A 17,724-nucleotide genomic window follows, 5' to 3' on the forward strand; every position below is an offset into this window, starting at 1 on the left:
TATGAGATATGATCACGAAATCAGCTGAACCTGATGTTGAGCCCTTGTCATGAAGACGACTCCCATATCAAAATCTAGTTTAAAGCAGTGCTGGAAGATGTAGTCAGATCTTTTACTTAACTTTTAACTTAACTGTTTAAGTTGCAATACTACATTAAAAATAATCTGTTACAAGTAAAAGTCATCTATTCAAATTGTACTCAAGTAAAAGTGCAAAAGTATTCGCTTAAAAATAGACTTAAAGTACCAAATGTAAAGGTACTCATGCCAAATGGCCCATTTCACAATAATATGTATATTATATTACTGGATTAAAATTTTGGATGCATTAATGTGTTAATCAATTTATTGTTGGGTGATAATAATTTTATATATACCGCTAGGAATGGAGTGGAGTGTCCATGGGCAGCCCCCTCACTCTGACATCTCTCCATGCAATGCATGTGTAGGTCCTGTTCGTGCATTTGTGTGTGTTTCGGGCCTGTGTGTGACAACAGAGTGAAAATCCTCATCCATAATAATATATCATAATTTATTGAGTTGATTATATTTTCTATTTGTAATCTAAATTACAAAGTTACCACTAACTAAAACCATCAAACAAATTTAGTAAAGTTAACAGTATAACATTAGCCTCCAAAATGTAATGGAGCAGAAATAGTCAAGTACAAGTGCCTTGTATATGGACTACAGTACAGTACTTGAGTAAGTATACTTTGTTAAACATCACCACTGATTTTAAGACGCTCATAAACTAAGTTTTGTGCCTGTTTGTTGCATGTTCCTAAATTAATGTATTTAAATAAATTCCCCTATTACAAATCTGGTAATACTCAAGCAGAGAGGCCAAGAGCAAGTTCATCTGGCCGTGTCATAACAGCATCACAGGTGTAATTTCTCTGCTTTAACACCTCCATAATATCCGTAAATAGCTTTATGATCGGCACAATATCATAGTATCAGTTTAAAAGTAACTACGTCACCTTCATTTTGCCATGGGCGTGCCCTTTTGAAACGACTAGAAGTCCTTGCGGAACCCTTCTTTGCTAAGCTACTGCACCAACACGGACATGTTTCTCCGACGCACTTGTGCGAAGACGCAACAATTGAAATGGTAAATCTAATTGTAAACGTTTCCAGTAGCTATTTATTAATATAAAATATAAGAGAACAGTGTAAGAAGCTAATAACTAATTAAATGTTTTAACACTTTTAAGTTTGTTAGGAGTCAGTACAGGGACTTCCGGTTTGTATGTAGAACTTACTTGTCTTAGCACTCGGGCTAACAGGCTAAGCTAGGTGGCAAACAGTAATGAATGGCCTCTTAAAAATTAACGTTGTGTTTCTTCTGTAAATGTTCCAGGCTGTTACACTTCACACGGATCTAGGAGACATTAAAATTGAATTGTTTTGTGAGCGGACACCGAGAGCATGTGAGGTGAGTCAACTACAGTTAGTGTTAACAAACATGCTCCTGCTGGTCTCATTTCATTTCACAACTGGTGTAAAAGTCGGCTTGAGACCAGCAAGAGATACGTTAATGCATTCAAATTGTGTTATTATATTAGCCTGTTAAAAATTAAGAAGCGCTCAGATATTTACTTACTTACACACTTAGGTAATAATACAGAAATATTAGCTTCAAAATATACTTAAAGTACCCAAAGTCAAAGTACTCATTTTGCAGAATGGGCCATTTCAGAATTAGTATTAGTATATAAATATTATATTGCTGGATTGTAATTATTGATGCATCAATGTGTAAGCATCCTTAATGTTGCAGCTGGTAAAGATGGGGTTAATAGGTGTTAAACTTCATATACAGCCAGGTGGTGTAAAACATGCAAATATTAGGGGTGGGGGCAGGGGAAATCATTACAGCATAGTATTGCAATCTTTTTTTTTTTGTGGCAATATTGTATCATCACATTTTTTATTATATTAATTATTAATATCATAAATTTAAATTAGAATTTTGGCAGCCTGCTAGAATAATATAATCAATTGCTTTTTCAGTCCACTGGATATATTTAGTTGTTGCAAGAAAGTGGCTGAGGTGAGATGAACAGACTGAAAACTATCTTATTAGGTAAAACAGATTTTGATAAAGTTTTCCTTTGGGGACATAATTTACAGTTGAAATAAGGTAATAAATCACAATATGTTTTATCACAATACTCAGCATATCGCAGTATATATATAAAATTGCAATAACATTAGCTTGTGACTTAAGTATTGTGATGATATCTTATTGTGGATCCTCTGTTGATTCCCACTTCTAGCAAATATATCTTAATTAATTTGTTGATTATATTTTGTGGTAATAATCTGACTCTAGCAGTAGAGTGAGTAACTAAAGCTGACAAAATAAATGGAGTGAAAAGTACATTTGCCTCCTAAATGTAGAGGTATAGACGTAAAATAAAATCGAAACACTCAAAGTACAAGTACCTCAAAACTGTGCTGCAGTAAAGCACTTCCACACTGCAGTCTCTGTTATATTCCTTGTTTTTATATGATTTATCACTACAGACATTGTAACAATGGTCATGTTTTGGTTAGTTTTAGTGGAAAATGTATCGCAGACACTCTTTGTGAACACAGTGCCACTGTTTTTTTTTTTTAAATGAATGAACTTAAGTGCTTTATAATTCAGCAGCAGAGGCAAACGGCAAAGAAATAAAAACCATACATTATACAACACTCATTCAAGGAGAAATGAGAAGACTTAATACAATGATCAATCAATCAAGCAACCAATAGATTCATCAAGTAATTAGAATACCATTAAAAACATTAAAACAAATAGCTGCTAGTTATAGGCCATATTAAAAAGATATGTTTTGAATCATCGTTTACAACTGTCCACTTAAGGACTTAATGGGATGTATACATCCTTTCCCAAACAGAGTCATGGAATATACTGAAATATATTGTTTACGACCTACAGAATTATCTTGCCTTGTGTGCCAGTGGGTTCTACAACGGCTGCATCTTTCACCGAAATATTAAAGGTTTCATGGTTCAAACTGGAGATCCTACAGGTACGTGATTGTTGCTGCATCTGTCACATTTCAGTTCTGAAATCTCAGAATTCACATCCTCGCTATTTGTCTGTTGTTCCCTGTGTTTCGATCAAACCATTCAGGCACAGGCAAAGGAGGAACAAGTATATGGGGTCGCAAATTTGAAGACGAGTACAGTGAACACCTGAAAGTGAGTATTTACGAACTCTAACTTCTTTGCCTGTGTCAGTAAAAAGTTTAACCTAATATTTGATTAGGGGTCAGTCTTTTACATTGTGATTTTTTTCTTTCAGCATAATGTCAGAGGAGTGGTGTCAATGGCGAACAATGGCCCCAACACAAACGGCTCCCAGTTCTTCTTCACATACGCCAAACAGCCCCATCTGGACATGAAGTACACAGTGTTTGGAAAGTATGTAACCTTTGCACAGATAAATGGATTGGGTGGGAATAATGATTGTTGATAGTTGTTTTGAAAGCCGGTTAAAGTGTGCCTGAAAGTTACTGATTCATCAAAATGTAATTCAGAGTTGCAGCTCACATCTGACTTTCCTGTCAAAATGTTTACAGGATTATCGATGGCCTGGAAACACTGGACGAACTGGAGAAGCTGCCTGTCAATGAAAAGACGTTCCGACCACTGACTGAAACCAGAATAAAGGATGTGACCATTCACGCCAACCCTTTTGCTGTATAGATAGCTTTCTCTTCAAATATGTGGAAGGGCCTTTAACACACACTCTGATATTGCCAGTAAGGCTGTTGATACACTGTATAGTACCTTGTTAGTTAATTTGGATAACTTGTCAGAGAGAGAAAGCCCCTAGACATCAAAAACGAACAGGGCACCGACGCTGAAACTGTAAGAAGCTTATTTGTCTGAACAAAAGTTTGTTTTATACCAGCATTTTCCAAAGTGTGACCCAGAATTTCAATGTAATTTGAGTTCAAAAACTTTGAAGAAATGGTGTGCACCCCCTTCAGACCCATCTCAGTGTGACAGAGCCTTTGTAATGAACAATTAGAGGTTATTCTTCACCTTTTCATCTTCATGCAGTCACATTTCAGTCCATCAAAAACACGCCTGACTTTGTATAGGTGCACTGCTGTACAGATTCCGATCTTTTTTCTTAGTAGGTTGTAAATAAATTACCAATGTTTTGTACTGAATAAAACTTTAAGAATTAATATATTTTGTTTTCAGCATTATTTCAGAAAATGTTCTGTGGACAAATATATACAATAATATATATTTCCAAATGTCCACAGGCCCTAGTGCAGCCTCACTGCCTACACTGTCAGAGTTAATAAGATGCTTTACATTGACTATTTATGGTTGAATGTGGGCATGTAGAGGGCCGGAATATGAGGCTGGTCCACGTGCAGACAATTCCAAGTTAATTAGGGATTTATAAAAGGAAACTGGGGTTTTGTAAATCAGAATATTTTTTGTCGTGTTTACACAACATATTTCCTCATTTCCTCATTTTTACGTATTTCCTCATTTGTACGTACGCAAACATGTAGTATGGATTCTCCACAGAGGCCCCAGAGCCTGACACATTAAGTTGGCGGGACTTTTTCTACATGTAAATGTTTAATTTGGAGTGATAAAGATACTACAATTAAAAATAAAACTTTTATTGATAGCTGGGTTAAAAATTATATTGTTGGTGACACAACTACTAAATGATTTCTATTTACTTACACAAAACTTAGGAATACAGAATTCCAGTTACTCCTGAATAATTTGTAGTTGTCTTTGTTTACATGGAGGACGAAAGTGAACGTCTGCTCACATGTAATTTGTAATATGGTATTAGGTTGTAGCCTTTAGTTACTCTCCATGTAGAGTGACTTAAATTAGAAAAAAATATTTATTAGCATTCGTCAGGTAAAGCAGTATTTTAGTGGTTTTAGGGGATGGGCAACAACAAGTCTGGGACAAAATGGCTTTGTAGCATGAAGCTTCAAACTATTATCAACGTGTTGTTTAAATGCTCTGTGCAATGACATACAACACATCTAAAAATATATTTAAAAAATGTATAAATAATTCAACACATCTTCACAGTGTGTGTTTCTACATTTCGAAAGCCCATGAACACACCAAATTCGGAAGACCTCCTAACGCGGAAATGGGATCGTCCGAGGAACACCTGAATGCAGCATGAGTCCTAAACCCTTTTAAACCTGATGTTTGACACAAGAAGTCTGACTGGTTTTTAAATTTGATGTTTGTTTTTTAAAAAATGTGATTGTATCGACTTATCGGCTGACTGACTTCTTCTGACCTCTCTCAAAAATTTCTAAACCTTCAAAAAGAGTGTTTGCATTTAAAAACCACAAATCAGCCAGTCCCTGCACGTCATCACTAGGGGACGAAACGCGAACAGCCGTACATGTGATGTAATCTCCCCATTCAAAATCAGTCATGGCCTCAGACGATGCATTTAAAGTAGGTTTTCTTTCTTGCAAGTGGTTTTTTGTTGCTTACATGTATAATAGCGTTGTTTTATAACTTTATAAATTAAATTACAGTTAACTTGTCCATGGTGTGATGACGTTACAGTGTGGACACCTCTGTTAGACATGTGTTTGTATGTGTTGCAGGTCTCTTCTCTGAAGGGGAAAGTGACCCTGATAACGGGTGCCAGCTCGGGTATCGGGGCAGGTACCAGCGTCCTGTTCGCCAAACTTGGAGCTCAGCTGGCTCTGAACGGCCGTGACGTGGAGAACCTCAAAAAGATAGCCAAACAGTGCACCGACTGTGGAGCTGCTGAGGTGAGTCTCACACCGAGCTGTGACTGAACGTGTAACCAAGTACAACACCGTGTTTTCTGAATGGCGTTTGGTGTGACGTCACGCAAACCTACAGTCAGCAGGAGCCTCATTTATAAAATCACTGCCGTGCTCAGACATTTGGCAGGGCAGGTGCCCAGGTGCAACAAAGGCAAGGCAAGGCAAGGCAAGTTTATTTGTATAGCACAATTCAACACAAGGTAATTCAAAGTGCTTTGCAGAGACATTAAAAGCAACAAGACACAATTTAAAACAATAAAAACAGTCGATTAAAAAGTGAAATAGAAATTGAGAATGATAGTGATAATAATAAAATACAGTAACATAAAATAAAAACAGGCTCAATACATTGAACAGTCAGGATAAGAAAAGAAGTAAAATAATAAAAGGCATAAATTAGCAGTGTGTAGTTAAAAAGTACGGGTACAGGCAAGAGTACGCTTCAGTAAACAATAGTGTTTTTAGCCCTGATTTAAAGGAGCTGACAGTTTGATCAGACCTCAGATCTACAGGAAGTTTGTTCCACAGGTGAGGAGCATAATAACTGAATGCTGCCTCACCTTGCTTGGTTCTTGTTCTTGGAACACACAACAAACCTGTTCCAGATGACCTAAGGGGTCTGGATGCTTCGTAGGGAACCAGTAGATCAAGCATGTATTTTGGTCCGAGACCATTCAGGGCTTTGTAGATCAGCAGTAAGATTTTAAAATCTATTCTTTGACTCACAGGAAGCCAGTGTAGCGATTTAATGACCGGTGTAATATGGTCCAGTTTCCTGGTGTTTGTAAGGACTCTGGCGGCAGCGTTCTGAATCAGCTGCAGCTGTCTGATTGATTTTTTGTTAAGGCCTGTAAATAAGCCATTGCAATAATCCAACCTACTAAAACTGAATGCATGAATAAGTTTTTCCATGTCTTGTTTAGACAGAAACCCCTTAATTCTAGCTATAATTTTCAGGTGGTAATAGGCAGATTTAGCAATAAACTTTAAATGGCTGTTGAAGTTCAGGTCTGAGTCAATAATAACACCAAGATTTCTGGCTTGATTTGTAGCTGTCAATGACATAGAGCCAAGGTGGGCGCTGATCTTTGCCCTTTCATTTCTAGGGCCAAAAATTAATACCTCTGTCTTTTCTGGATTTAGCTGGAGAAAATTCTGGCACATCCAGTCATTGATTTGATGAATACAGTTACTCAATGAGAGTAAGGGACTGTAGTCGTGTGATGACACTGACATATAGAGTTGTGTGTCGTCAGCATACGTATGATAGGAGATGTTGTGATGTTCTATAATCTGGGCTAGGGGTAGCATATAGATGTTAAATAGAAGTGGTCCGAGAATGGACCCTTGAGGAACCCCACATGTGATCGTAGTTCGCTCAGATTCATGGTTACCAATTGACACAAAAAAGTCCCTATCTTGTAAGTAAGATTTGAACCATTGTAGCACAGTGCCGGTGAGTCCCACCCACTTTTCCAATCTGCTAAGTAGTATATTATGATCAACTGTATCAAATGCAGCACTGAGATCTAGTAATACCAGGACAGAGGATTTGCATGCATCATTATTCTGATGAATATCATTTAAGACTTTGATAAGTACAGTCTCAGTGCTGTGATGTGGCCGAAATCCAGACTGAAATGTGTTAAAAAGATTGTTTTGCATCATAAAAGTATGGATTTGCTGAAAGACAACCCTTTCAATGATTTTCCCCAAAAATGGCAGATTTGATATTGGCCTATAGTTAATAATTATTGTGGCGTCCAGATTTGATTTTTTTCAGGAGAGGTTTTATTACTGCAGTTTTCAAGGCCTGGGGAAACTGGCCTGCTTTAAGAGAAGTATTTATTATCTGCAGTACATCTGGAGCTATGCAGTTAAAAATGGTTTTAAAAAAGTGTGAAGGCAGAATATCAAGGCAGCATGTTGTGGGCTTTAATTTTGAAACCGTTTCTGTTAGAGTTGTGTAATCTAGGAGGCTAAAATGTCCTAGATTAACCGGAGGACAGGAAGGCACAAGTGTTATCATTCCTGAGCTGGAGCTGCACACTGCCTGTCTTATTTGTAATATTTTGTTTGTGAAGACGGCTGCAAAGTCATTACATGACTTGTTATTAGGCATGTCCCGATCCGATCACGTGATCGGAAATCGGGGCCGATCACGTGGTTTCAGACTCGATCGGAATCGGAAGTTACATCCCGATCAGGGATCGGATATAGGCCTATGACATATCAGATACATGTCAGGGTTTTCCCTATTTGTCTAAAGCAAGACGGGCCGCATGGGGGGCGTTCAGATGTAGCCCATTACTTTTACTGTAGACGTGCGTCATGTGCGCTCATAACCCAGAGCGATGCCAGCGGCGCGCCTTCGGTGCAACATGCTTGGGGGGAGGGGGTCATGGGCTTGTTATTGGGGTACAGTATTGTAATATTGTGAGATTGTGATATTGTTACATCCCTAGTAGAGCACAAAGAACAGAAAAATAGTGGGATGATACAGTTAATCTACAGTAAAAAATTTTACTGCATTGCCAAAGTATCGGATCGGGACTCGGTATCGGCAGATACTCAAAATCAAATGACTCGGACTCGGACTCGGGGGCAAAAAAAATGTGATCGGGACATCCCTACTTGTTAGACAGTAGTTCAGGAGGGAGTGATGCTGTGGGGTTGGTCAGTCTGTCCACTACAGAAAAAAGTGTGCGGGCATTATTACTGTTTCTATTGATAATCTCTGAAAAATATGATTGCCTTGCATTCTTCAGTTCCTGGTTATAGTTGTGAAGACTCTCTTTATAAATGTCGTAATATACCTGGAGTTTGTTTTTTCGCCACCTGCGTTCAGCTTGTCTACATACTCTTTTGTATTCTTTAACCAGTGTGGCGTTTCTCCATGGTGCCCTTTTTCCTGCCTGACATAACTTTGGTCTTAATTGGGGCGATAGAATCAGTAACAGTCATAACATTGGAACTAAAACTGCTTACAAGGTCATCAACTAGAGCTGAGGGCAGGGTTTGTGATGGTGTAAAATCCAGGGTAAATAATGCACAGGTGTTATCATTTATATAACTCTTTCTGATCACCTCTGCTTCACTTTTCATAGGATTAGCAAGGGTGGTCATTATGAATGAAACACAGTAATGGTCAGATAAAGCGACATCGTTCACCACAACCTCAGAGATATTAAGACCTTTGGAAATAATTAGATCTAATATGTGTCCTCTGTTATGTGTTGGTTCTGTGACATGCTGAGAAAGCCCAAAGTTATCCAGAATATTTAACAGTTCCTTAGCACACCCATCTGTAAGATTATCAACATGAATGTTAAAATCGCCCACTAAAACAACACAGTCAAAATCCATGCACACAATAGACAGCAATTTGGCAAACTCATCAAAAAACCTTGAATCATATTTGGGGGGTCTGTAGATGGTCACTAAAATTGCTTGACAGGGGGATTTTAAGAGTGGCAACATATTCAAAGGAGTCAAATTGACCATAAAATATTTGCTTACACTGGAAGCTGTCCTTGAACAGAGTGGCAACTCCGCCTCCTCTCTTATGTATTCTTGCTTCACTAAAGAAACTAAAATTTGGAGGGGCTGTCTCAATTAAAACTGCTGCACTATTTTTCTGACCTAGCCAAGTTTCAGTTAAAAACATAAAATCAAGTTTGTGCTTGTTAATAAAATCATTGATTAAGAAGGATTTGCCAGCCAGAGACCTGATATTTAGAAGTGCTAGTTGTGAAACGTTATCTGGCATAAGTTTAGAGACAGACTGTGTTTGACATGAGATACATATCAGATTTGATGGGTTGACTGTCCTTGATTTTCTGCAGCAGTTTTTATTTTCGCCATGTCGCCGGCTGAGTGACATTGCCGGCATAAGGGGGAAAGCAGCATGGTGACTGTCCTATCTCTTCTTTTCTTGACATTCTTGCTGGGACAGAGACAATCTCTGCAGGTTTCTTGTAATATGGAGGACAGAGTCACAGACCGTGACGTCATCATCATGGGAGGTGGTTGTTGTTTTTGGAGCAGTAACTGTCTGTCTGTCTGTCTGCTCCCTGTGTGCTGACCTTCCTGCTTATCAGTGCATATATGTTCTGATAAGATGACTTGATGGTGTGACGTATGTTGCAGCCAAGATATCTGGAGCCAAGGTTGTTTGGGTGAATCCCGTCTGACATGAAGCGGCTTTTTATGTTCCAAAAAATATTAAAATTGTCAATAAATCCAACCTGTTGCTCGAGGCAGGCTGATGACAGCCAGGTGCTTAAGCCAAGGAGTCTGCTGAAGGACTCGCAACCTCTGCCGAGTGTTGGGATAGGTCCAGAGATGAAAGACACTCCTGAGTTTTAGCAGGAAAAAACAAGTATATCCACAAAAGAATGTAAGTAAAGCGAAGCGCAAGCAGCAGAGCATCTGCACTGCAACAAAGGGCATCCCTTCCACAGTTTCGAGGGGGCTCTAATATTTAAAGTTTCTTTAGAAGAAGGGCATGACTATTTTAAAAAGAAAGGAGGAGAAGTAATTGTGCAGGTGTGTCTGTGTCACTCTGCAGTTACACCTCCAAAAAACTAGTTGGCGGCAGAGATTCTGTGAAGTGTTGTAAAGTTTGATTCAAAACACACATTAAACACACATTAAACATGGCTTAATAGAGACACTTTAAAACACAAGTACACAAATCAGCTTCACTATAACTCACAACATTCACAGACAAACACTTGTCTTTATCTGGACACATTTTCCCCACAAATACAACATGCTAATATTATTAGCACAAGGACAGCCTATGGCATTTTACATTGTAAAAATTAGCCTAGCAACCAGCAAACTTTTCCCCTATTCATATGAAACCAGAGACAACAGCAACATTTAACAAAGATAACGTTATAAAATTCGGCTCTATTACAACTCACAAGATTTGCTGACAAAACAACTGTCTTATACTAAACACGTTTTCCAAATACAACATGCTAACGTTATTAGCACAAGCCTATGGCATTTTACATTGTATAAATTCATAGATATATATACCTAGATGCCGCACCCTGGCTTGTGGGATGCGTCAATACCGCCGCCATCTTGCCTAGGTGCTCTGATCGCTTCAGACCCATGTCAGACTAGGCAAAAATGCCACATTTTTGCTCTGCATTTGGGTGTACGAACGAAAGAAGTGTTAAAACCAAGCAGAAGGGAATAACATTCCACAGGTAAGAAGTTGTTTTACAATATTTTACTGTTACGAACATGTTTAATGAGATATATATCTCAAAAAGTGATCCTTCTTTTAAGCTAATCAAGTTAAGTAACTGTCCTGATCTGGTCCTAATGTCAAATTAAGCTAACGCTATGTCACACAACTTAAAGAAAAAAGGTTAACATTTATATAATATTACTTATAAAATTATGATGCTTTGTCAAACAGCTACGTCGGTGTATGTGTTATTCCAAATTGTCAACTATCTGTTTCATGGCACCAACGTGACATAATGCAGTATAACGTTAGTAGTTAACTTATGGCCTGAATTGTAAATACAAATTATGTGGAACTGCGTTTTTCTGACACACTTACTTTGTGTGTAGTTTCCAAAAAAACACAGATAGGAGACAGGCATGGGTAGCAGCAGTGAGGAGAAAGGACTTTGTCCCGAGTGACTCCTCAGTCATCTGTAGCTGTCACTTAAGACCTGAGGACTTCAACAGGACTGGGCAGACTCCTAAAAATAATACTAGCTACTGTACACTGTATTTTTTGTAAATATGACCTAATAATGTAAACAGTTCTGTGTCCAGGCTCCCATGAGCACTGTGGTGTCATACATATGAGATTAAAGCAAAATTTTGTGTAAACATGCAGCTCTAAGTCATTTATTTTCACTTGTACAAAACCAACATTTGTTAATCAGAATGTGTAACTACACTGCAGCTCGGCACAACCCTGCTGATACACTATTTTTTGCACACTGTGTGAAATGTGAATAAACATTTATAGTCAAAATTAATAATTAAATGACATCATGGTGGGCATTGTACATCTAATAAGAAAAAAGAATATTTATTACATGGGGAAAGTTTAGTTTAAATGTGTTGTAGAACTATTACTGTTACTTTATCTACATAAGATCAAATATTTTGGTATGAAAAGCTGCATTTTTTATTTAATCAAGTATCCTGTATCATAACTACATGTCTGACAATTGTAACAAACCAAACCGCATGAAAATCGGTTGAGAAGTCAGCGAGTAATGATGATTTTAATCATAAATAATCTCCTGCCTCAATAGACATGCATGCATTAGGCAGCGCGGCTCCACCTGGGCAAGATGGCGGCCGCGTTGACATATCGCTCCAATGAGGAGCACCGTTGAAAGCGGCATCTACGTGTATATGGTATAAATTAGCCTAGCGAGCTAGCAAAATTTTCATCCCCTCATATGAAACCAGGGACAACAGCAACATTTAACAAAGGTAACGTTATAAAATTCGGCTCTATTACAGCTCAAAAGGTTCACTGACAAAGCAACTGTCTTCTACTAAACACGTTTTCCAATCAAATACAACATGCTAACGTTATTAGCACAAGCCTATGGCATTTTATATTGTATAAATTAGCCTAGCGACAAGCAAACCTTTCCTCTTCTCATATGAAGCCAGGGACAACAGCAACATTTAACAAAGGTATGTTACATAAATTGGCTCCATTACAACTCACAAGGTTTACTGACAAAACAACTGTCTTAGACACGTTTTCCAAACAAATATAACATGCTAACGTTATTAGCACAAGCCTATGGCATTTTACATTGTAAAAATTAGCCTAGCGACGCTCATATTAAGCCAGGATAAATACTAAAGTATAAAACCCTGAAGGATAAATCACACACAAGGCTTAAGTAATAAAATAAACAACTAAGCTATCTTTCACTTATTATGAATGCTTATGTATAAAATCATTTCAGTCAGACACAGAATATTTTTTAAGATGTTTAGTGGTTCAAGTATTCATTTAGAAAGAAGAGACTTTAAGTTGCAGAGGGATGTGAGTCAAAATGTAGTGTTAATAGGCCTCCAATTAGTAAATTGAGCCCCAATGTATTGTGGGATGAGCGCGTAGTGTATTTTAAGTATTTTTAAATGTAGGCATATTTAGACTATTATATTTAGAGTAAACTTAAATATTTTGTGTCAATGTGTATGCAGCATAGATCTAGAAGAATATAAATGCATGTGGACTACACATGCTGTCCATCTCTGATGCTGATATTAGCACATGCATTTACATTTAAAAACATGCAAACCATCTTAATAATTTAAACATTACTGCCTTTAACAATGTGATTTGTGTGTGAATAGGTTTTTGAAACCATTTCAACAATGCAGAACATAATGAAACATTGATCCTCTGTGTGTCTATCAGCCTTTGCTCGTTCCTGGGGACCTGACGGATGAGGAGACTGTGAAAAAGACAGTGGAGCAAACTGTCGCTCACTTCGGCCAGCTGGATGTCCTCGTTAACAGCGCTGGTATCCTGGCCATGGGCAGCATCGAGACAACCGACCTGGCTCAGTATGACAAGATCATGAACATCAATGTCAGGTAGGATATCAAACACCTGACATCATTACATCATTAGTGTAGTGTGCAGTCGTACAGAGTGTGCAGTAGCTGGGATGTGTCAGATGAGACAGCTCGTAAAAGTAGATTTTAGCTGAAAGTTGGCAAAAGTGATCTATATGAAAAAAAAAACAAAAAACGAATTCCAAGATACTAAGTTTAGTGAGTCCCTAAACTATATACAGTGGTAAAATGTATTTTGAAAAAGAAAAAGTGGATTTAAAATAAATACAAAATACAGCCATTAAAGGTATAGTTCGGATCTTCTGAAGTGGGGTTGTATGAGGTACTTATCCAGATTCAGTGTATTACATACAGTAGATGTCAGTCGGCATGCCCCCAGTTTGACGAGGCAGACAGGAGTCATATTTGTGTATTTTTTTTGTATGAATCTTATTGTATTCATAGTGTGTATACATGTTTGACTTAATCCAGATATCCATCCATTGTCCATTTCAATCAATCAGTCAATCAATTTTATTTATAAAGCCTAATATCACAAATCACAATTTGCCTCACAGGGCTTTACAGCATACGACATCCCTCTGTCCTTATGACCCTCGCAGCGGATAAGGAAAAACTCCCCAAAAAAACCCCTTTAATGGGGGAAAAAAAAAACGGTAGAAACCTCAGGAAGAGCAACTGAGGAGGGATCCCTCTTCCAAGACGGACAGACGTGCAATAGATGTCATACAGAACAGATCAGCATAATAAATTAACAGTAATCCGTATGACACAATGAGACAGAGACAGAGAGACAGAGAGAGACAGAGACAGAGACAGAGAGAGAGATGCAGGTAATAACAGTAGCTTACAACAACATTATTGAAAGTAATAATATTATAGTTATAGTTCTGGCTACTGTGGTACAATATGTTGAAAGTATGTATTAATATCTGACAGTATACATGTGTGACAATAGTCATATGTGTATAATAACAGTAGAAGTATGACTAATGACTAATGATGGCAGCAGCAGGAGGCATCTGGCAGGACCACGGCAGCAGCACAACCACACACGTCACGCTGTCCAGGCACCGCTGTGATATGAGTTAATCTGAGAGACAGTGGAGCACAAAGGCTCCGGAGAAGAAGCTGAGTTAGCAAGATGCAGTAATAGAATACGAGAGAGAGAGAGAGAAGGAGAGAAGGTGCCCGGTGTATTATAGGGGGGGTCCTCCGGCAGACTAGGCCTAAGTCAGCCTAACTAGGGGCTGGTACAGGGCAAGCCTGAGCCAGTCCTAACTATAAGCTTTATCAAAGAGGAAAGTCTTAAGTCTAGTCTTAAATGTGGAGACGGTGTCTGCCTCCTGGACCGTAACAGGAAGATGATTCCACAGGAGAGGAGCCTGATAGCTGAAGGCTCTGGCTCCTGATCTACTTTTGGAGACTTTAGGGACCACGAGTAACCCTGCGTTCTCAGAGCGCAGTGTTCTGGTGGGATAATATGGCACTATGAGCTCACTAAGATATGATGGAGCTTGACCATTTAGAGCTTTATAAGTTAACAGTAGGATTTTAAATTCAATTCTGGATTTTACAGGGAGCCAGTGCAGAGAAGCTAAAACAGGAGAAATATAATCTTGTTTCTTAGTTCCTGTTAGTACACGTGCTGCTGCATTCTGAATTAGCTGTAGAGTTTTTAAGGACTTACTAGAGCTACCTGATAATAGAGAGTTACAGTAATCCAGCCTAGAGGTAACAAAAGCGTGGACCAATTTTTCTGCATCTTTTCGGGTCAGGATAGGCCTAATTTTCGCAATATTACGCAGATGAAAAAATGCAGTCCGTGAGGTTTGTTTTAAATGAGAATTAAAAGACAAATCTTGATCAAATATTACTCCGAGGTTTCTTACGGTAGTGCTAGAGGCCAGAGCAATGCCATCTAGAGAAACTATGTCATCAGATAAAGAGTCTCTGAGTTGTTTGGGGCCAAGAACAATAACTTCAGTTTTGTCTGAATTTAACATCAGGAAATTGGTGCTCATCCAGGTTTTTATGTCTTTAAGGCAGTTATGGAGTTTAGTTAATTGATTACTTTCTTCTGGCTTCATCGATAAATACAACTGAGTATCATCCGCATAACAATGGAAATTTATAGAGTGATTTCTAATGATGTTACCTAAAGGAAGCATATATAGAGTAAATAGGATTGGTCTGAGCACAGAACCTTGCGGAACTCCAAAACAAACTTTGGTACGTAAGGATGATTCATTATGAACATCAACAAACTGAAAACGATCAGATAAATAAGATTTAAACCAGCTTAGTGCAGAACCTTTTAGGCCAATTAAGTGATCCAGTCTCTGCAGTAGAATTTGATGGTCAATTGTGTCAAATGCCGCACTAAGATCTAATAAAACAAGTACAGAGACAAGTCCTTTGTCTGAAGCAATCAGAAGGTCATTTGTAATTTTAACTAGTGCTGTCTCAGTGCTATGATGCACTCTAAATCCTGACTGAAATTCCTCAAATAAATTATTATCATGGAGAAAATCACACAGCTGGTCTGCGACTACTTTCTCAAGGATCTTTGACATAAAGGGAAGATTAGATATTGGTCTATAGTTGGCTAACACCTCTGGATCCAGGGTGGGCTTTTTTAGGAGAGGTTTAATTACAGCTACCTTAAAAGACTGTGGTACATAGCCTGTTAATAAGGATATATTGATCATATCTAATATATGAGTGTTAACTAAAGGAAAGACCTCCTTAAGTAGCCTAGTTGGGATGGGGTCTAAGAGACACGTTGATGATTTAGATGAAGAAATCACTGCTGTCAATTCTTGAAGAGAAATTGGGGAGAAGCAATCTAAATATATATTAGGTCTTACAGCTGTGTTTGAGGTTAGATAGGTACTATCTGAGGACAAGAGGTCATGAATTTTGCCTCTAATAGTTAGAATTTTGTCATTAAAAAAGCTCATAAAATCATTACTGCTAAGGGCTAAAGGAATACAAGGCTCAATAGAGCTTTGACTCTCAGTCAGCCTGGCTACAGTGCTGAAAAGAAACCTGTGAAGTGGAGTTTGTTGCATTATATTCAGTCGTACTGCAAACACATATGAACATTAATACAGAATTGCAGTTGACTTAAAGATTCCGCAATAGAGGACATCAGGCTACGCTGTCATAAACCGACCAAGGATACTAGATCATAGACATTTAGTTTTTTAGTTATAATTTCCTCTAATTTTTCAATTTCATATTCCAGATCTGTGTACCACCTGACTCAACTCTGTGTGCCCCACCTGATCAAGACCAAAGGCTCCATCGTCAATGTATCCAGTGTCAACGGACAGAGATCAGTGGGTATCACTCAGCTGGACAGAAATTTAAAACCACACCCACTAACATGTCTCTGAGAGCTGTGACACTGTGTTCTCTCTGTAGTTCCCTGGTGTGCTGGCCTATTGCATGTCCAAGTCCGCCATTGATCAGTTCACACGTTGTACAGCACTTGGTGAGTGAAACATTTTTTCCTCCTTGTACTTTATGTTGAGTAAAAGTTCACAATATATGTAACATGACTCATTTTTATTTCAGAGCTGGCATGTAAGCAGGTCAGAGTGAACTCTGTCTGGTAAGTGTTTAATGAGAAATATATGGTTGCGGTCAGTGAGTGATATTCAAATGTGGGATACACACAGTTGGTTAACACAGATCCAATAAAATTTCTGATTTTAATAGCATTGATATCCATTGTCTCTGCTAGAAATGACCATATTTTGTCTCTTCAGCCCTGGTGTGATCATCACAGACGTCCACAAGAGAGCAGGACTAGATGAGGACCAGTACGCCCAGGTAACACATCATGCCAATACTGTAAAGCCTCGTTTCCACCCAGCAGTCTGGTTTATTCAGGTTCTTACACATAAGAGAGCTGTTTTTGTGTTTTGTTTTAAAAGTGATCGCATGCAAACCTGATCTGTGATCCAGTAAGTAACATCTTGTATCCTTCGATCTTTTTCACCACCAGTTTCTTGCCAAGTGTAAGCAGACCCATGCCCTCGGTCGACCAGGGGAGGTGGACGAAGTGGCCCAAAGCATCGCCTTCCTGGCCTCCGACGCTGCCAGCTTCATTACTGGAGTCAACCTGCCCATTGACGGGGGCCGCCATGCCATGTGCCCAAGATAAGATCATGTGTGTAAAGATACAGCAGTCTGCTAATATAGTGCTTTCAACTCTTTAAGTCTTCCTGTGTTTTTGTATCGAGAGCTAGTAAAACTGATCAGGGGAGGAAAGTTGTTCGGGGAAGAAAAAACA

At 38.5% G+C, this 17,724-nt stretch overlaps 2 protein-coding genes across 2 annotated transcripts; both read left to right on the top strand.

The window, feature by feature from the left end:
- The first annotated feature begins 1,009 nt into the window (after positions 1-1,009).
- Positions 1,010-4,214, top strand: ppil3 (peptidylprolyl isomerase (cyclophilin)-like 3). The gene is made up of 6 exons (XM_033620154.2): positions 1,010-1,114; positions 1,364-1,438; positions 2,951-3,044; positions 3,149-3,216; positions 3,320-3,438; positions 3,597-4,214. The coding sequence occupies exons 1-6, from the start codon at positions 1,112-1,114 to the stop codon at positions 3,721-3,723; spliced, it is 486 nt and encodes a 161-aa protein (XP_033476045.1). The 5' UTR covers positions 1,010-1,111; the 3' UTR covers positions 3,724-4,214.
- Positions 4,215-5,332: 1,118 nt separating this feature from the next.
- On the top strand, positions 5,333-17,650 carry LOC117252900 (3-oxoacyl-[acyl-carrier-protein] reductase FabG). Its single transcript, XM_033620160.2, has 8 exons — positions 5,333-5,484; positions 5,640-5,810; positions 13,261-13,439; positions 16,672-16,765; positions 16,851-16,920; positions 17,004-17,040; positions 17,198-17,261; positions 17,437-17,650. The coding sequence occupies exons 1-8, from the start codon at positions 5,461-5,463 to the stop codon at positions 17,593-17,595; spliced, it is 798 nt and encodes a 265-aa protein (XP_033476051.1). The 5' UTR covers positions 5,333-5,460; the 3' UTR covers positions 17,596-17,650.
- Positions 17,651-17,724: the final 74 nt, after the last annotated feature.

Source organism: Epinephelus lanceolatus, chromosome 9 (assembly GCF_041903045.1).
Source record: "Epinephelus lanceolatus isolate andai-2023 chromosome 9, ASM4190304v1, whole genome shotgun sequence".
Classification (NCBI taxonomy): Eukaryota; Metazoa; Chordata; class Actinopteri; order Perciformes; family Serranidae; genus Epinephelus; species Epinephelus lanceolatus.